The 22097-nt window shown below is 36.7% G+C and overlaps 2 protein-coding genes across 2 annotated transcripts; both read right to left on the reverse strand.

Moving 5' to 3' along the window:
• Positions 1-853: 853 nt before the first annotated feature.
• LOC137046858 (titin-like) lies at positions 854-9960 on the reverse strand. The gene is made up of 5 exons (XM_067424295.1): positions 9827-9960; positions 8009-8356; positions 7642-7809; positions 5528-5631; positions 854-1621 (listed from the first exon to the last, which is right to left on the reverse strand). Exons 1-5 carry the CDS (start codon positions 9882-9884, stop codon positions 1562-1564), a joined length of 738 nt encoding a protein of 245 aa, XP_067280396.1. The 5' UTR covers positions 9885-9960; the 3' UTR covers positions 854-1561.
• Positions 9961-10123: 163 nt separating this feature from the next.
• On the reverse strand, positions 10124-17250 carry LOC137046845 (uncharacterized). Its single transcript, XM_067424276.1, has 6 exons — positions 17124-17250; positions 13674-14021; positions 13524-13559; positions 13365-13445; positions 13075-13197; positions 10124-10598 (listed from the first exon to the last, which is right to left on the reverse strand). The coding sequence occupies exons 1-6, from the start codon at positions 17179-17181 to the stop codon at positions 10318-10320; spliced, it is 927 nt and encodes a 308-aa protein (XP_067280377.1). The 5' UTR covers positions 17182-17250; the 3' UTR covers positions 10124-10317.
• Positions 17251-22097: the final 4847 nt, after the last annotated feature.

Genomic DNA, 22097 nt, shown 5'->3' on the forward strand with positions numbered 1-22097 from the left:
TAATAAGTTAATGATGATGACGCACAAGCCAGCAGTTTTCATGACAACTGTAAACAATTGCCGAGGTCTGAGTATGTGGACTGAAAGCTGAAAACTTTAGCTAAACTGGCTATGTGTTTTAATGAGCAATGCTAATGTTCACATTCACTGAATAAAGTGAACTTAAGTCAAAGTGTCCCTTTACTTTTCCTTGAACTTCACTGCTTCAGTTGTTTTCTTCCAAGAACGCTGACCATTATGCAACCTGATAATTACTGTTTTATGTCTATAGGGATAGGATTTGTTTTCTGATTCTCTTTCCTTTCATTGAATAAAATAATTGGCTATTTGGTGAGGCAAATAAATCATCCTAAAGATTAATTCACACCAAAACAGACCAGCAGAAGAATGTTTGCAAAAGAGTGCAAGAAAAACAATCATAAATGTGTTTTAGAAAACACGGTCAAAAACTGAATCTAGGCCATGTAGTTGTGTGTGGTGAGACCTATTTTTTTAAGGTCTATGGGTGAGACCAGTACAGCCTAACCGTGAATTTCTCTCTAAATTCAGCTGAAACCTGAACATATAGTCACATAATTAGTTTTATTGTCCTGTATAGGAAATAACCTGGTGTATTTACTCTGTTTAAAATGTGATATCTGTGACCTGTTTTATTCGTTTGGTCAACAGAAGCACACACACGTACATCACGTTGAAAACAAGGTCGAAGAATGCACCATGCACTGCACTTTCCATTTCCTGCCATTGACCTGTCAATACCACCAGTTTCCACCCTGAAACTCAACAGCTACATTATCGCGCTCTCCAATCTTTTTGGCACCTATTGAGAACAGTATCGCAGTCTATGGTTTTAACACACTTTTAATGTAAATGACAAAAGAAACCACAAGTTTCAGAATCAAAATTTCTAAAAAGGCTGAGAGTAATCATGGCTGACATCTGTACAGTATAACATTTCATGGTTAGACACAGAAAGCTACTTAAAGGGATAGTTCACCCAAAAATGACAATGCTGTCTACATTTACTCACCCTCAAGTTGTTCCAAACCAATGAGTTTCTGTCTTCTTTTTACAGAATACAAAAGATATTTTAAAGAATTTTGGTAGCCAGACAGCTGATGGCACCCATTAACTTCCACAGTTGAAAAAAAAAAAAAAAAACACTGCAGGATTGGAACAACATGAGGGTGAGATGACAAAATGTTCATTTTCTGGGTGAACTATCCCTTTAAATTTGCAGGGAAGCAGTGTGTACACCTTTTATACATATTTGATTTGCATCAGTTTGGGCATGAAAGCATCCAAGTAGTTTTTCATGTCAGGTTGAAACTAAAAATACGACATAAGACGTTAAGAATAAGAAAATAACAACTATAAACAATCTATCAGTGGAGCTGCTACAAACAGAGATTAATATCTGATACTGCAATCAAGAGGTTTCCACTCAATCTGAAGATTAAAACAGCTTCTGCTATTTACAGAGATGCTCTCACGAAAGAAAGAAAAATGCAAAATACAGTCCAGCGAACAGAGCATCACATTTGTCTTTCCTTTCTGGTTGTCATTGCTCTTCTTCACCCCTCCGTAGATCAAAGTAAGACCAGTAAACTGGTACTTGATACTGTAGAGAGAGAGAACATGAAACAAACAGTCTTGTCATTTGAAATATGGATGGGATCATTTCATCAGAATCCTGTAGAATTTTTAAGAGTTCTGCTCTGATTAAAAAGCAGATTTGGCACACAATGAGGCTCAGATGCACACGAGTGAGATCTCGCCGCGCGCTTTCAGAGAACTCGGTGGAATTGCAGATGTTGCTCAGAGATTGTACATTATGACATCATACAGTAATGTGGGAAGCAAAATCATCTAGAGGAAAAATATATTTTAATTAATTCTAATTCAAAAGAGGAACATGTTTTTTTATTTTTTAGATCTAGCTGGAAATTTGCATCTGTACATCACAGATATTGAATTTATTGTGCACTTTATTGCAATGTGGTCCTTTATAAGGGACATTTTTAGAATTTGCAGTACACACATGTCTGTGTGCATATCAGTAAATACCTGATGACCTACTACATTTGCCAAAATGATACATTACACACACACACACACACACACCAGTTCATTGTTGAATTGTGTTTAGATTTTGCTAGTCGAATTAACGTTAACATTGCAACATTGTTTCAATGTCTTTTCAACATGGGTGAATGAATTTCAATGTTGATTAAGTACTTTGTTAACCTTTTTACAATTATGTAGCATTAAATTTAGTTTTAACTACATTTTGAAACTACAACAGACATTGTTTCGGCCTTTTCAGCACTGAAGGCAGTCAAGTGCTGCAGGGACAGTGTGGCATCTGTATCCCACAATACATTGCACTTCAGTGCATATGTTAAAAACTGAAAAGTGTGGACAGGGTTATTTTTGCAGCTGACCTTTTTGCATACGCATTTGTAGGAGTTTCCCTTTGAGATGAAAAATGTATAGGAGGAGAGTATTTAAATGAATCACGCAAGGTGATCTACTAAGGTTTGCACCATTATTTACCACCCATGTCTTAAGCCAGACGCTAGGAATGTCTTATGGAGCTAGAAATAAGACAAAATGATCTGAATTTGAATTATATAAATATGAATTATTGACAAGTGTAATCTAACAAAATCTAATATTATGCTGAATTTTACATAGTTCTGAATTTGAATTTTTAAATGTTGAATATAGGACATTTGAAATTGAACACGTCTGAAATTTTTTTATGTTAAAATTGTAGACATGTATTTTCAAACAGCAGATATTTTGTTCTGAATTAATAGACTGGAAATATTCCGTTTTTGAAAATACAGATTCAAGATTTCAGATGAAGAAGAAATTCCGAACATCAATTCAATAGGCGTTCAAGGAAGGATCCTCGGAAGCCAGAATTCTAAGGATGCCACGTCATCGACATCCGACGAGGGACTGTTCCAATGTCGAGGATCCTCGGAATTCAACCAAGGACTGAGTCCTTCGTTCGAAAAATATGTCATATACAGGAAAGGATGCATATGAGTAGCCTTCGCGCACTTCGCGTTCTCAAATCACCCACAATAGCCCCCTCACGGGCGACTGCCCGCACACACATAATAAAACATAAACAAACCATAACATAAAGTCCAGGCCTATAGTCCTCTCTCGTCTTCCATGCTCCTCCAATTATACTCCCGTCACTGCCGTGAGCCGAGACCGGTGTGGCGGCGATCAGCTGCCGCTCATTATCACTCCACCGGCCCGCTCTCACGGACCCTCACCTCGCCGCCACAATGCTTTTATTTACGTTACCAAACATTTGTTATAACCGTAGTAAATATAAATAAAGTTTAACGTTTAAATACCGGTACAAATTACTACTGTATTGATATTAAAAAAATAAAAATAACGTTACACAAAACGTTATTGATGGCCAACGGACCTTTTCACTGACGCAATGACGTGCACTTGCTAGCCTGTTCCATTTACGTGTTCTCCGAATGCTAAAGAGGAGCCTCGCCTAGCCTCTGAAGGAAGTGACTCTGAAGGATCCGTCCTTCCAAGGAAGCATCCTTGACATTGAGAAACACCTAATATTCTAAAATTCAAACCCCAGAAGTTCAGATCTTACAGAAAGTAGACCAGAGGTCATCATCAGGGAAGAGTAAAGGATGTCAGAAAATTTGAACGTAGCATCATTTAATAATTTCATTTCCTATTTGTAATGGAATAAGAGAAAACATCAAATGACCTGTTTATACTTTTTCGTTTTTATATAGATTAATGCACGGAAAATGAGATTTTGGCTAGATTTCTCGTTTTCCCTGCGTTGTTTACAGATCGCAAATTAGTGAAGAAAATCTCTGCATTTGACGTCATCTGTCGTTCTCCAGGGCTGAATCTGAAATCGCCCCCTAAACCCTCATTCACTATTCCCTTTAGTCCACTAATACATTTAACTTGAACGAATGAATGAAAACGAGTGCGTGAAGTCGGACAGCCATTTAGTGTACAATGGCTGTAGCTACACTCATTGCGGTGTGGGATTGAATGAGTGCACTCGACCATGTCCACTATGGTTTCGGACACCACTATAAATGGCTGTTCCCTCAAATAATGCCCTATTTGAGGGTATGGGGGGGCGATCAAAATAATGGTCATATAGCAGTAGTAACTGTACAGGGCAGGTCCTAGATTAGGCTTTCTTCTGTGCAACTTAACATGTTTCACAGAAAAAAAATATATAATAGAAATATGAAATATTAATCAGCACCCGACCTGTTTTATTTTTACTGTGGGGAGTACAATCTGTGCGAGGCTGCGCTAAGAGGGGGATTGACAGATGACTTCAAATGCTGCGATTTTATTCGCTAATTTGCAATGTGTAAAAAAATTAGAAATCTAGCCAAAATCTCATTTTCCATCCATTAATCTGAACAAAACAAAAAAGTATAAACAGGTCATTTGATGTTTTCTCTTATTCCATTACAAATAGGAAATGAAATTATTAAATGATGCTACGTTCAAATTTTCTGACATCCTTTACTCTTCCCTGATGATGACCTCTGGTCTACTTTCTGTAAGATCTGAACTTCTGGGGTTTGAATTTTAGAATATTGCATTTGATGTTCGGAATTTCTTCTTCATCTGAAATCTTGAATCTATATTTTCAAAAACTGAAAATTTCCAGTCAATTCAGAACAAAATATCTGCTGTTTGAAAATACATGTCTATACAATTTCAACATAAAAACATTTCATATGTGTTCAATTTCAAATATTCTATATTCAACATTTAAAAATTCCAATTCAGAACTATGTAAAATTCAACATAATATTCAAATTTGTTAGATTACACTTGTCAATAATTCAGATTTATATAATTCAAATTCAGATCATTTTGTCATATTTCTAGCTCCATAACAGGTAGACAAGATTGTGTTGGTTGTTATGTAAATGATCCGTCTGTGTCTGTGTTCTTTAATTTGCATGTCGTCAGTAGATCACATGCAGAACTTTCCACACCCATCGCCGCTTTTTAAAATGGTGCTCACACGCTAATTTACCCTGTTTAGTTAATCGGCCCTAAATAAAAATGGAATAAAAATGCATAATAACCCTATTTATTTGATGAAATGCTATTTACCAAAATAAAGAAATAAAAATAATCTGCTTTGAAACAATGTCCATTGTGAACATTCAGCATCATGAGGTCACTATTCACTAGTACACTACTCATACTGCACTACTACACTATTGTGTTTTACAAAATAATACACAGTACACGTGGCAGTATTTTAGTATATTAGTAATCTATTCCGAACAGAACCAAAGACCTACATGACAATTCACTACTTTTTTCAGCTTTTATTGTTGTTTCTTTTTCCTATCATGGTTAGGGTTTATAGATATAGGCTTAGGTAAGGGTTGTATGTTTTTGCATGACTCAGCATATACAAGTTTGCCATCACGTATGAATTATTACATCTTCTCACGAGGCCGGATCCACTCACCCACTGGAGGGATCCTCGAGAGGAGCCTGTGCTGCCGTCCTCCTCTTCCACGTGCTCATGCTCCTCACCCTCACTGTTTGGCGTCTGGTGAATGACCATTCGTTCTGAAGGAACATAGAGGCATTAGGATTTAGGGTAACATATTGTTGAGATACTATGTTTTTTTAATATTTAGATTTTTTTTTCCTTTGATATATATTACTGTGGAAAGCAGGGCGGGGCCGAGAACCGTGGGAACAGAGCGAGACCAGTTCTTTTTAAACTAAATGGAAATAAACTAAATTTACATTGAAAACTATCTGAAGTAAAATGAAAAAATAAAGCTTTTTTGTATTTTATTTCAGTTAACATTTAATTTATTGCAAAATAGTCATGGTTTTAGCTTTAGTTATAACTATAGCTATAATAACTCTATTTCACACTCAATGCAAAATTTCAAACCAGCCTTATATGATTATAGAATTTATCTATAGTAAATGTGTACTTGTGCAGGTCTAAATTAGTTTTATTTTTTTACTCACTCACGACTTTAAATGTTTCCTTTCCAAATGAGTCACATTAGTCTATGCAGAGGATACGACAACATCTCTACACCGCAAGCACTGCGATGTGAACCAGCAAAAATTGACTGCTTCCATTATAAATCAACAAAGCTGTTTATACTGCAAAAAGCATTGCATATACATAGAGGTGTTAAAGTTCAGACAAAGTTTATATATATATATATATATATATATATATATATATATATATATATATATATATATATATATATATATATATATATATATATATATATATATATATATATATATATACAAAAACTGTCAACACACACACACACACACACACACACAAAACACTTGCAAGCCAAACACTGCACATCTGAGAAAGAGCCTCAGGCAACTCAAATAGTAATGCAGGGAACTGGTTCTGCTTGCTTACAATCAAATATGTTAATATTATATAATTATGAACTGCACAGGCCCAATGATCTATAAATTAGTGATATGACATTGGCTGAATAGGAAAATTGTACCAATACTGTTTTATAAATGCATAGACAGCCAAAGTTTGTTCTATCAGAAACACTGATGCTACATATTAAAATAATATTATTTATACAATACATTATAATTTGTTTAGTTGCTTTCAACATTTTTCATTATTGTTTGGGGTTGCAACTCCCAATTTGAGAACAATGTAATATATTTATGTTTATATAAATATAAATTATTTATTTATATATTGTGGCAGAGAGCCATGGCAACAGTGCGCCACACTGGCCTCGAGTTATTCACGGAGAAGAGGGAGGAGAAAAGGAGGAGTGATGACAGTGAAGGATGAGAGAGGACCAGACCTGGGACATTTATGTTGTTTTATTATATTTTAATGTGGCAGTTGTTTGTGATGGGATGCCACTTTACTTTCATTTTATGTTTGGTTTTATTATTTTATGATATTGAAATTTATATTTGAACATTCACTGATTCCCGAGTCCTTCCCTGATCATGAACCTTGTTACATGTGTAAAATAAAATGTAGAATTTTTATTAAAGTAAATACATTTTTCTAAGTAATGTTCTAGTTTTTTTTTTTTTACTTTAAAGAACACAATAATAACTGTTAAAGTGTGTGTGAATAAGCTCAACAGTTGCACTTCCTGTGCAGGGGGGCCACACCGTTACAAAATCTGACAAGCTTTGACACAAAAGACCTGCTCACACAGCAACTTTGTGACATAGGCTACATTATTTTTCATATTACATGCACTTGCATCATACACTGTAATGTTAGTCAGTAAGGGTGTCTGGATGTTTGCACGACAGCGTGCTGTTGTTTAGTCAGCTGAAGAAAATTCGTCCAATCCGTAAGTTAATAATAAATGGACACTGGCTGTGATTTCAGTATCGAAGGGAAAATACTTAATGAACCTTAAATGAGCCACAGTTTGCAAAAACAAAAGAATAGACCACATGATAAAACAAAGCTGTCTACATGCATTTAGCAAACACACACACACACACACACACACACACACACACACACACACACACACACACACACACACACACACGTACAGACATGTAATATGTCTCAGATTTGAAGTGTACCTGTTTTTTTACAGGAGTTCCTCATCTTACACACACTGAAGGCCAAGCACAGGGTCAGCAGGCCGATGGCCGCGGCCAGGGACAAATGCAGGATGGGAGAATTTGGTCTATTGTCTGTCTTGTCACTGACGGGTGGAGATGTTTTGACAGATGTACTAGTAATGATGCCTGCAGATAAATTAGAAAACTGATCAATTACAAACTATTTGTATTAAGTTCATAAAAGGTCACCACATGGCTAAAAGTAAGAGGATAACAACAACAACTTCTAATGAATAGGGTTGGCTAGGCCTCGTAAGGTAAGTCGAATTATGTGAATCTTAATTCTATGCCGTACTGGGAATATGTGTGGAAAAAGGAATCTCACCTTGAGTTGTCGTCTCAGTACTATTTACACGGTCACTGACGTTCAGGACTGTTTTTATTCCCTCTTTTTTAATCAGGAACGGTATGTCTTTAATCACTTTACAAACATAATATCCGGTGTCAGTTTTAACTATACTTGTGATGTTTAGAACAGAACAGTTTTTTATTGGGACCGTTTGGTTAATCCTCTTTTCTTCTGGTATTCTCGTCCCATTCTTTAACCAGTTCACTTTAACTACATTATTTGCCTCTGTTGTTATATTCCAGCAGCAGCTGATTTGAGCAGATTCTCCTTCATTCACAGTGATTGTGGATGGGCTCTGAATTACAGAAAACTCCTCATATGAACCTGTGAGAGAGAAGAACAAACACACATGATGTCTTGTTGGAACTGTTGATGTATTGCTAATTGCAGTATACACCACTCTGCTTACATCTCCATAACTAATCCGAATAGAAATGATCGCAGTTAAAGGTTCTGAATCACAAAAAAACTGTTAAAGAAAGCTGTATTTTTACACCTCTGTACAGTATTGGCATTTCAAATCCAATCTAATCAATAACAAATACCTCTTTATGATTACAGTACATTTTGATCAAACAAAGTGATATCAAAAAACCTTTAAAAATCTTACTTAAACCACTTAAAAATTCTGGGTAAAAAACAACCCAATGTTGGGTCAAATATGGAATAACCCAGCAATCGGGTTGTTTTAACCCAGCGATTGGGTTGTCTTAAGCAAATATTTTCATCCAACCGCAGGATTAAAACAACCCAATCGCTGGGTTAAAATAACCCAATTGCTGGCTTAGTCCATATTGGACCCAACATTGGTTTAAAACAACCCAGAATTTTTTAGAGTGAACTAGTTAAAGGATAGGTCAACCGAACATGAAAATTCCATCATCATTTAGTTACCCTCACGTAACTACAAACCTGAATGTATGTGAATTCTTTCTTCTGCTGGACACAAAATAAATTATTTTGATAGGTACCAAACAGTTGATGGACCCCACTGACTTCTATAAAAGTAAATGGAAGTCAATAGGATGGTTTCTAACATCTTTAAAATATGTTATTTTGTGTTTGACAGAAGAAAGAAATTCATACAGGTTTGGAACAACTTGAAGGTGCGTAAATGACAGGATTTTCTTTTCTGGGTGAACTATCCCTTTAAATCCTCTTTTAAAGTCTCTAAATAGTTTACTGCAACTTAAACATACAAGTCTTCTGTCTGCCTTCAAGTACTTCAAATACTATTAATTTATATGACATCAAGAGGACAATGTACACTTTTTATCACAAAAAATATATATAACTCTGTGGTTCTCAGCTGGTTCTACGTCAGGACCCAGATTTGACATGGAATATCGAGAGCAAACAAAGTTGTCCTTGAAATCAAATATGGAAATCAAATCTGGAACTGCAGGCTTAGTAATTAAGCTGATTAGAAAATATACATTAAATAGGGCTATATCTCGCTGTCTCTCAATAAAAATTTTAACGTACTTCTTCTAAACCTTCTAAGTAACCGTGTTAGGTATATCATTTACGAGAAGAGCAGTGAAATTTATTTGGAGAATGGAAGTCCCCATATCTACACAGAATGAATACAGCACAAACGTTCAAACTAAACTTTTGTAACTTACTTTTATAAGTTGCTTTGGATAAAATCATCTGCTACAATGATTTTATGTAAATGCAAAATTATACAAAAATACGTTCTGCTGAATTAGATTTGATTTCATTATGTACTCAAATACCCTGGAGTGTCCGTGCCGTTTTTCCATTAAAGAAGGAGTTTGGTGTTGTTCTTACCTCTGAAACAAAGGCATGACATGAGGAGCCCAAACAGGAGTCTGGAGGAACACTTCATTTCTGAGCATCTGCTGAGAATCTAAACTCCACTTTACTCCCACATCACAACCTTTCACACGCGTGAGAGATTCGTGCTCTCAGATTTTCTCTGAACACCCCCCCCCCCCCCAAACGACCACACAACTAATTTTGACAGAGTAAACCACATTTATCTTGATCACCATGTGCACACACAGACACACACACACACACACACACACAGATAGAACAACACAGAAATAACACCGAAAGATTCACGCATGAAGTTGAAAAATATATATTTTTTATCATTTCAAATGAGTTTGGTTACAATCTGCTGAAAGAATTTAGTCACAGTCATTAAAAACCCTTATGAGTCTCCAAACAAGTTATGATACAGGAAATAGCATCATAGACCTGAACAACACACCCATATCTCCATTTCCTGTCTGTATCACAGATCTGTAACAATGCTATAGCACAGAAACGGTCTCGCCTTCAGCTTCAGTCATCAGATTAGTCCTTTCAGTAGTGTCCAGAGAAATGCTCTTGCTTTCATTTTCATGAATTGGAGATGAACCTTTTTTAATGTCCACAGCTACAACAGTCTCCTTTTCTTCATTCTTTTCCTCTTCTGTTGCAGCAACTGTAACTTCAGGTTTCCCCGTGTTGTCCATCCCTTTCTCCCGTTCAGGAACTTCAGTTTCATTTCTTTGTGGCTCTCCGGCCTCCGGGTCTTCTCCTGCACGTTCAACTGTTTTGGATTGAAATATGAATGTATATTTCACAAGTTCACTCTTACATCAAATTAAATAGAGTAAAGATTATGTGTATTTGGCATGCTGTCTGGGCTCAAAATTTGGCCCGAACTCAGAGTACCCCCCCCCCCCCCCCCATAAAGTTACTCTAGAACTAGACTGAAGTGTATTATAGATCGTGTTGACATCTAATAAGAGTTTGTTAGAATCAAGTGAGGATATGGGCTGGTGGAGGGATGCTAAGAAGGTACATCTGCTGTATATACACACCTCTTATCTTGATGTGCTCACTCGTGTTGAATAGGTTGAATTATCTGAGCGTGCTCCACTTGTGTTTAATTAGGTTTAATTATCTGCACGTGCTTCTCCCGAAATTTTGTTAATAAAAAACATCACGAAAATCAGTAAGACCTCAGCAACATCCAAGGGTATAAACTTACTTTAACTACTTCAACTGTGTTACCAAACCTATTATTTAAATTAGCTTACCACACTTGGAAGAAAACAAATGGTCTAAGATGTTCTTAGACACTGACTGTTTTTTAAACAAACCCTTTGACCACAAGTTCATTCTTTCCTGTGGTTTTAAAATCTGAATATTATGTCAAGGGTTTAGTGGTCTCAACAAAAGCAAACAATAAAATAAAACTTGGCTGTCTGTGCATTAGAAAGCCAGTGGGTGCTACCTGACTAAAGAAAACAGGGACTGTTGTCTTCCCTTTCCCTTAGGAAAACTTCAACACCCATAATGCACTGGCATGCTGCCATCCAAGGCCACACCCAGTCTGGTCCTATTTGGTAGGCTTGACCAGAGTCAAACACCACCTTGCATGAGTAGGATATACTTCTTAGCAAACTTTTAGTCACAATAGTATCAACTTGACAAAAAAAAAAAAAATATCCATCAAGAAAACTTGCATAAACTACGATGGAAATACCAAATGTATTTCTCAATGCACACCAAAGAAGTCGAGTGACTTTGCAATGGGACGGCATAACTGGACCAACCAGCGGACGTCTCGTTTTGGTCATTCTGAAATTCGTCAAAGTGGTTTGGAAAACTTACCTCCCACAATTGTCTTGCACGACTACATTCCAAATGCTTGATAACATGACCGTGTAAATTGCGTTTCGTCCACATGCTCTGAGACGCAAACAATTTATTAGGCCTATAGGCTATACGAAAATTATCATATACAGTGGCTTCTCCTAATGCAGCAACCTCCAATTTTTAAAGTGATATTTAGGGCGAGTTTCTAAGGAAGTGAATATTTTGTTCTCTTCGTCTTACTGGATGGAAACACTAGCCTAGAAATCTAGACGCACCCTAGCGGCAGCAAATCTAATCTGCCCGTGAGTGTCGTCTAGCAACTCTCAATACCCTTCTGAGCTGTATTCGCCTAACTCTTGCCGGGCCAATCACATTGTGTATAGAGTCGGTGGGCGGGGCCATAATGACGACGGCCGAGTTGTGTTCGCATGCTTCTAGTAAACACAGAAACTGGCGAACGGCGGTCTTTCGAATCAGCTTTGACCGCGACTCTGGAAGACTTGGAGTTAAGCTTTTCTCTGAGAAAAGAACAAAGAGCGGCACTGAAGTCATTCTTAAAAAGGGAAGATGTGTTCAGAGTTTTGCCGACCGGATACGGCGAATGTTTAATCTATCAACAAGCTCTGTTTCACCTTCGTTGCTCTGGTTGGTGTAGAGCTATCCTATCGCGTGCAGAGGGAGTTTGAAAGACAACCGTTTATCCCGCCCCTCGGATTGAATTGTCTATGGTGAGTTTCCAGACCAAACATCTTGATGTGGGTCTGGCTTGTCAGGCTATGGAAACGCTGCTTTATTCAAAAATGTTTTATGCAAATTTCCAATTTGTGCAACTTTGCAAGTTTGGGTGGAAATATAACTACTGAAATGTAGCAGCTAAGGACTGCAAAAAGTATGATGAATATGATGATACCATAATGCTTAGAGTAGACAAAGTATGACTGGGTTGCCAAGTTTTTACAACAAAAATTTAGCAGTGAGACTGCATAAAATATGCTAGCATTGTAATTAACAATTGAACAATTGAACAATTGTATAACAATTGAATATGTAATGATAAAGTTTACAAGTGGATCCCTAAATTAATTAAAAAACATATAAAGAAAACCACACCTGATGCACATTCTTTGTTCTTCATTAGAAGTAGAGTTTAAAAACCTTGCTGAATTTTTGTGAATGTTGCTCCGATGAAAATGACTTGACAGTTTACACCTGACATCATAAACACAACTTCCCAACTCATAAATACAAACTTCCCAGGATGACTTGAATGCATCATAAAGCCCTGCAGTCAAAAGTCCAGTCTTCAAATATATATTTTTGGCTCAAATCAAATCTTTTAATGTTGTTTAGCTAGTTGGTTTGGTTTGAAAGCTAAACAAGCAACGCAACTATATGTGCTGTTGGATATGTTGAACAGTTACCTGGTTTTGATACTCTGGCTTGTTTGTTGTCCCTATTCAGGTAAAAGAACGCCATCAGCAGACAGACGAAGGGCAGACTTCTCAATATGTAAATCATCACTGCATCATGTGAAGTTGAACTTCCTGTGAGAAACAACTGATCTTTTTAAAATTAGTAAACCTAGAACTCTTTGGTACAGTCTGATTTAAAAAGGAAAACTAGCTTCATATTTTAGTAAACATATAAAAAATAATATAACTGCACTGTATATTTATCATTTATGTCTTAAAAGGATTCGCATTCATCTTACCTTTTATACCAGGATCCAAATTATTATAGTTCTCATCTTCTGGACTTATCTTTGAATGGTCAAATCCATCTGGATTTCCTTCTATGGATAAATATTATTAATAATTAATTCTGACACTTGACATTTAGCCTGCTTGTTTAAGTTACTGTAAATACTCACTGCCTGCTGGGCTGGAAACAGGAACAGGAACATTGTCTGTAAAACAGCAGATGAAGTGGAGTATCTAAGAGTCCTTAAATCAGTGACATTACAATGCATGTCTTTAAAAATGGTGATCTTTTACATGTAATTAGTGTGAAAGAATCTCACCTTGAGTTGTCGTCTCAGTGATGTGTTCACGGTCACTGACATTCAGGACTGTTTTTATTCCCTCTTTTTCAATCAGGAACGGTATGTCTTTAAACACTTTACAAACATAATCTCCAGTGTCATTTTTAACTATACTTGTGATGTTTAGAACAGAACAGTTTTTTATCGGGACCGTTTTGTAAATCCTCTTTTCTTTTGGTATTCTCATCCCATTCTTTAACCAACTCACTTTAACTACATTATTTCCCTCTGTTGTTGTATTCCAGCAGCAGCTGATTTGAGCAGATTCTCCTTCATTCACAGTGATTGTGGATGGGCTCTGAATTACAGAAAACTCCTCATATGAACCTGTGAGAGATACAATAAGCAGGTGATCAATATTTAATATTTAGAAGCATTGTGGACTGTACAGATATTTAGAGAAGTATACAGAGAGATTTGTCATAGCAATGGATGAAAAGTTTAAGAATGACAGTTTTAATCATATAATGTTAAGTAACAATCAGTAAGAACAAAAAAGGTAGATAGCCACAAACTATTTTAATATGTACTGTATTCAATGGGCCTCATTTATGAAACTGAATAGTTCAATAAAAATAATAAAAAATATTCAGTTATTTAATTATTATAAAAATATAAAGTTTTTTGCAGCAGATCAGACATTCTGAATATTGATTTTTAAATACATTGGGAGAGTGTTTTACCACACACAGACATCAAGAATCAGCATGTGAATCTCAATGGTGACATGCTTCATGCAGCAATGCATGCTGGGAGCCAACGTATTTAAATGAGGGCTCCCATCATGCATTGTAGCATGAAACATGTAACCATTGTTGAGATTCAATTCTAGATGTCTATGTTTGTGTCTAAAAAAAGCTCCCCCAATGTATTTAAAAATCAAAATTCAGAATGACTAATCTGCTGCAAAAAAATTTTTGTTGGTAAATATAATATACCATTTATAAAGAATCACTTTGATCATGAATAAAGTAGTTATCTACTCCCCTTTATAATGCTGTTCTCTAGATCATTGGTTACAGCATTCTTTGCAACAAATTAAGTGTTTTGTTAAACACTGTTACAAACTCATACAATCCACTAAGACTCAAACTGCCCGACTAAAGGAAACACTCATCACCAAAATGGTAACCAAACATTTTCAATAAAAAGTTCTACATCTGAACCTGTTCATTCTTATTAAAAACTTCTGTTTCCAAAAGACACAAAATGCTGAATTGGCTCAAAAGATTTGTTACACTGTAAATGGACTGCATTTATATAGCGCTTCTATCCAAAGCGCTTTACATTTTGCCTCACATTCACCCATTCACTCCCTCATTCAGACACCGACGGCGATGTCAGCCATGTAAGGCCCCATCCTCGTCGGGAGCAGCTGGGGTTAGGTGTCTTGCTCATGGACACTTCGACACTTGGTCAGGTGGAACCGGGGATTGAACCACCAACCTTCTGGTTTGTAGACAACCTACATGAACCACTGAGCCACTGCCGCCCCACTGTAAAAAAAATTGTTTAACTTAAAAAAGTAAGTAACCTGGTTGCCTTCAAATTTTGAGTTTATAGAAATAAAAAATTTGAGTTGATACAATGAAGGAAATTTGTTTAATAAATAGAAACTCAAAATATTTTTATATCTGAACCACATAAAAAATTTGAAAAATCATGAAAATAGCACTATTTGGCATGTTTCACTGAATCATCAGAAATAAAACACACGCAATTACTCAATATGCCTACAAAATCTTTTAATAATATTTTAATAAAGGTTGTCAAATCTCAAAAAATGTTCATTGTATTAACTCAAAATTTCAATTTCAATGAAAATTTTAAGCCAATCAGGTAACTTTTTTTCTAAAAAATTTTTTTTACAGTGTACAGATTAGTTGCATCTCTCCAGAAAACAAATAATGTCATGTTGACTCAACTAAACATTTTTTGTGTGTCACAGACAACTTATTTTCAGTTCGTATAACTGTTATTTACAAAAGTTAAATTAGTACTAAGATTTTTTTTTATTGTACGAGATTTTTACTGTATGGATTTTTACTGAACCAACAAAACAAAATCAGTCTTCTCAACTTTTTCAAGTTGTGTTTTTTACAGTGTGTAAACCCCAACCCTCAAAATAATGAATTTGTTTGAGTAGAGCCAACTCAGATTAAACAAATTAGTTCAATCAAACTTTTATGAGTATATTTAGAACTTTTTTTCCTCTTTAGTTCCCAAAACTGACACATTTTAAGTAATCTGAATTGTTTTATTGTTTTGAGTTCTATGAACTTGTTTCTTTTAATTCAGACAAACTTAACTTTCCCTGAAACTGGGCTGGGATTTCTATTTCTCAGCATGCTTTGCCATGGCACTCAAAGCGAGTAAATGCTCAAATTAAGTGTTATATAATGTTGTTGTGCAAGATTAATGCTAAGTAAATATTGCTGTCCTCACTCAAAAAGTGCTATGCTAAGCTAATGCTATCAAAGCATTGTGTTACCAATTAGCAAGGTGGCATTTCACTACAAAAAAATATTTTTAAGTTGATCATTTTTATTTAAATGTATGAATATAGCTTACTAAAATATTTGAAGTTAAGAGCAGTTAAAATATGAGTACAAAACAAAAAATTTCCTCAAATTTTTGACAACTTTTTTAGGGGTTTACAGTGCATCTGTGACAGAACACATGCATGCTGAGTGCAATCATATTTTTTGTTTACACTTTATTTCGGTTAGGGTTAGGTGTTAGGGTTCAGATTAATAGAAGTTGATGAGTTACATGTAGTTACAAAGTTAGTTATAGTTAGTAGAATGTCTTTTAGTAAAGTAAAGTTAGCAGATATTAAGCAGACAGTCTACTAATACTCTAACGAGAGTTAGTTGACATGCAGTTGAAAAGTTACTATAACTAGAATAGTTGGTATAATGTCTAAAGTGGACCCTCAGAATAACATGTTACCTATTTTTCTTGATGTCATAAATAATAACACCTGTTATAAATTGTAGAATAAAACATCAATTTCTTCATCATAGCAACAAGGTGAATAACATAAACCCTATAGCCACAAAACACCACTGACAGACACAGACAAATGCCATAAGGGCCCAAAATAATACATTCACTACATTATACAATTATACAATTACATAAAATGTCCTAATATAACTAAAATAGGAATTCCAAATGATTGAAATAACTAACTAAAATTTATTTTTCAATATTTCACAATAAATGATATGGTGATTTACACTTTCTCCGGACAGAAACACTTTCTCCTTTTCAAAACTATGTGAAATGAAATGTTACTTTATATCTCAAAGGATTACTGTACGAGTATTGGTTAGGTGTTTAGTGTATACTGCTATAACATTCGTATTACCCTCAAACCCACAAATTTTTTGAATTATTCTTCATTTTGAGCTGTGTGGCTCTTACCTCTGAAGCAAATGCAGGACAAAATGAGGCCACAGATGAGAGGGCAGGAAAACTTCATCTTTAATTTGATCACAAATGAGAACTAACAAAAGCACTGACACACCCGCTCACATTAAAACACACAAACAGTCATAACTTCCTGCACTGTCTGTGTATGTGAGGTCTGATCTCCCCCCTCTTTCTCGTCTATCTTCTGGTCAATCTGCGGCATGGCAGATCATAGTTAACATTTACCAACTACACTTTTAAATTTTTATCATTATTCTCACTTTACCCAAAACAATTCATTGCCGTGCACTCAATATGTGACTGGTTTGACACAATTAAATAAATAACCATTTTAAATAATAATTTATAATTGTTATATTTTAGAATTTATTGGTCAGATAATCCAGTCTGCTCTGATTGGTCAAATGGTCCAGTCTGTTGTGATTGGTCTACTCTGCTCTGATTGGTCAGACGGCCCAGTCTGTTGTGATTGGTCTACTCTGCTCTGATTGGTCAGACGGCAGTCTGGGCTGCGTTCAGTCCTGACAAAACATTTTTTAAATGGAAACGGTGATGAGTTGAACACCCTGTTCTGATGACGCAAGATTTGCAGCTATGGCAGCTGTGAAGGCCATTATTTTAGTTATTTTTGAAGAATTTTTGGAGCCTGATGAAATCGGTATAAATAAGTGTTTAATTCTGCAAAACAAACTTGATGTTACAGTCACTGTCCCTGCTATCCAGAATAGAGAAAGAGAACATCCCAATCGAGTGAAGGGATCTCTGGAAACTGTGGTTCATAACTATTGTGATCCAACATTTGCCAGATATTTCAGGATGAAAAGACAAACATTTCAGGTGAAGGATAATCCACTTCTTACATCCGAGTCTGTGCTATGATCTATATGACCTTATTATTATAATAACTTATTTTATTGTGAGCATTAGGCTTATCATTTTTGATGATCACTGTTGTGCTATGACATTGTAATATTTACCATCTTATAATCAGATGAGTATAGAAAAGTTCATGAAAGTATCACTCCACAATACAATAACAAAACATATAATATATGTTTAGTATTTTTATGGACCCATTGTATGAGCTGTCTCTTTAATACCGCGTGGTTTATGTTGCTGCTGATTGGGCTGACATTTTGACACACCCACCACCCCCAACCTACCCAAGAGCGTGTCACGCCATAAAGTACGTCTCATATGCACGCAAAAAACTGTGTAGTTGCATGCCAAAACTCATTTTGGCGTATACATTCCACGAGTTTTAACACTTGTACTATTGATACGCATTACCATGTGATCGTGTTGGAAAAAACGTATCTCAAACCCGTTGGAAACTTGTCGTTCCCGTAGCAAAACATTTGAGCTTGAACGTCCCCCTGCTGTGATTGGTCAGATAGCCCAGTACGTTGTGATTGGTCAACTCTGCATTTGTCACAAACAAACCTACATCGTTTCAAACAGGAAGTAAAACTGGAATTACTGACGACTCGTTTCAGGCACTAAAGAATAGGTTCTTCCTTTTGGGAGACTTTTTACATTCACAGACAGCTATATTAGCCACTATATGAAAGGCAAAATGATAACAGGGGCCCTTTAATGTTGACCTTTTGAATGACTTTTGAACATCTAAATGCATGCTGGGCACTTCATTAAAGACGTTATGTTCTCCTGGCTCTTTGCTAAAATTGTCCTGCAGACTTGACGTGTTCATTAGATGAGCTGCTGTGGTTGCTTTGAGCCCTTCAGCACTTCTGTCATCTCTGAGGCTCCTGTGATGAAGAATGATTGTTTTCCGGTGCTGGTTTGACCACTGCAGTACTTCTTAAAAGAAACAGCAGACACAATGATGCTCTGGATGATGTGAGCTAGTCACTGGCCACAGATATAAAGATACTGTGAACAATTAAAGCATTTCAATATTTTTACTCAAACTGACCCACCTCAAAGTCGAGAGACGGTGTTAACATTAAGTGACATGGCATCTGACGCACAGGAGCCAATGGCACATGTCGCAACCAAGGGGGTAATCTAGCACTCGGAAAGCGTTCCACCCCTAGGGGCTGCCATTGCTAACCAAGCCATCACCTGCTGTTAGCATCCCATTGACTCCCATTCATTTTTGAGTCACTTTGACAGTGAATAACTTTACATCTGAGGCGTTTAAAGACTCCATTTGTCCATTGTTTATTTCTAAAGAAACACGACAATGCATTAAAGGCTCCGTTACCTTGTATCTTACACTATCGCCCCGCAGAAGCTGTTTTTGTAAAAATAGGCTAACGATTGCGTCATAACCAACGTGACCCTGTCGCACAGTTGAGAAATTACCGTATAGACCCGAGGAGACGCTCAGAAACAATCTTTTACTGTCTATGAGACAGTCGGGGGGACGTGGAGACATAAAGTCTGATAAAGTCAAGGGGGAAGAATGGGGAGAAGCCCATAGTGAGCCAAAAGCAACGGGAGGAAATATTTAAACAACGTGATTCAGATTTCACTTTCCACATCTACCAGAAGACCTACAGCTGTCCGACAGGAGGCTCACGTCACATCTACGTCCTCAAGCTCAGTCTGAGCCTGCGCAGTTCGCTCAGCCATCAGGAAGTGAGTGCCCCTAGGTTGACTTCATTATTTCACCGTTGACGTCAATGGGGTCGCTCGGTCCATTTCTTTTACTGTCTATGGTCGCGACACACGCAGAGGCACTTCCGGTTCTCATTGGCATATGTCAGTGGATAGTGACATGTGTCACTGACACTGTCACGAAACGCTGACACTGGCAGTGACACTGAGTCGCGGAACATGTCGCTGTATGTGACACTCACTGGCAGATGAGCTGAACAACTGAGGAGAGCGTGCAGCATGATGCAAAATTAAAGCTTTACTACAGTAACGGATGCGACTGTTAATGCGATATTTGTAGTGACTTATGATGGTTTGTAAGTGTTTTCTAGGACGTGCAGTTTGCGTGATCAACAACATTGGCACCAATATTGGAATCGCATAAATCATTCAGTGGCACATGCCACTCAGATACTGCTTGTCACAAACTAACACATATTACTAAATTTAACAAGTTAGATTAACATTTATTTAAGAGGGGGAAAAAGTCACGGAAATAGGATATTTATTTTGGCTTTTGTGCCACAATTACGTGAGTATAGTTGTTCAGCTCATCTGCCAGTGAGTGTCACATACAGCGACATGTTCCGCGACTCAGTGTCACTGCCAGTGTCAGCGTTTCGTGACAGTGTCAGTGACACATGTCACTATCCACTGACATATGCCAATGAGAACCGGAAGTGCCACTGCGTGTGTCGCGACGTGCCATTGGCTCCTGTGCGTCAGATGCCATGTCACTTAATGTTAATACTGCTACTGGAGAAGTCTTCAAAATATCTAAATCATCTTAAAGAAGGACTACACCTCAGCTTCATCCACTTGATCTCACAGGGTATATTGGCAGGAAGTGGTTACGTCAACGTCTTGATAAACAGGACGTCCGTCATGACCTATCAAGAGAAAAGGGCTTGTGGTTATCTGTGAGATGTCTTTAAAAACATTTCACACTAGCATGTTAAAGAAAGCTTAAGGGAGTCTGTGTGCCATTTGTTTCCAGTTGTCTTTGTTTTCTCTTAAGGTTGATTTTATTTTAAGTTTCGTTTGCTTTTTTTATCATTAGGTCATCATGTTGATCTTATAATATAATTTGGTTTAAATTTTAACTCTTGTTCTTGAAGTGCATTTAGGAACCATTTTCTCCTACATTTCTATTTTTGAGCGATAGGATTGCATCCTCCCACAGTACAGCGGGTGAGAGTCTGATTTTACACACCTGTACCCTGGGCATCAACGTGTGAAGGTTCATTTTATTTCCTTCATGTCAAATGTGCTCATATAAGCACACGTTACCATGGGAATCACTGCAATGATGGACAGGAAGTCAAATGAGAGTGACTAAACATTTTTAAAAAATGTCAAATTTAAAAGCTGTATGACAAAATAATATAAAGTGCGTGCATAATTATTAGGCAAGAGAATATCTTAAACATATGTTTTTTCAAGTATATGTTTCCAGTAGCAAACCACATTAATCTTAATAATGACTGAGTATAATCATTTACATCTGTAATTGTTAATACAGGAAGGTGTGGCTTGAAGTGGCAAACACTTTAAAATGGGAAAAAGAGGGATAGGCCATGTCCACACTAATACCTTTTAATGTGAAAACGCATCTTTTTCTCTCCGCTTTGGCCTTCAGTCCACACTGAGATGGCATTTTAAGGCAAGGAAAACGTAGCTTTTTGAAAACGCTCTCCAAAGCCGATAAATGTGAAACCGCTGTCTTTGCGTCATAGTGTGGGCTGTGAAGACGGAGGTATTTGAAAACGATGATGCATGTTTAGTCATGTGTGTGATGCATATTGTACCAAAACCATGTATCTTCATACCGCTATTGTGCCAGTTATGTGCTATTCACTTTCACACAGTTGCTAAAATATGTTACTTTGCACACTTCATATCACAGCCCTGCAAGGATGAAGCATTTGCTGTCCTGTGGCGAAACACGAATGGAGATGTGTTTTAGACCAAACATAATGGTTGACCGAGTATGACCTGGACACATCAGTGAATTAGAGATACTTTGCTAAATAAAATGATCCTGCCAGAAGAAATGCGTGATAACTTATGGTGTCTGTATCATCTCGGAGCTTTTACACATGCACACTAAGTTGAATTTACAGTTTACTGACGTTTCAGTGTGGATGAGAAACTTTTGGAAAACGTTAGAGTGGACGGAGAGTTGTCCGGCTATCACCAGACCAAGCTCAATTTAAGATTAAACATTGGTCTGGGGAGTCTGCTCTGTATTTTCTACTGCACAAGAGGCGTGATCAACGAGCATTATTCAAATGACTCTGTACGCAATTGGATAGTCCTTCAACCAATCAGACAACACGAGGC

Source organism: Pseudorasbora parva, chromosome 18, assembly GCF_024679245.1.
Source record: "Pseudorasbora parva isolate DD20220531a chromosome 18, ASM2467924v1, whole genome shotgun sequence".
NCBI classification, from domain to species: domain Eukaryota; kingdom Metazoa; phylum Chordata; class Actinopteri; order Cypriniformes; family Gobionidae; genus Pseudorasbora; species Pseudorasbora parva.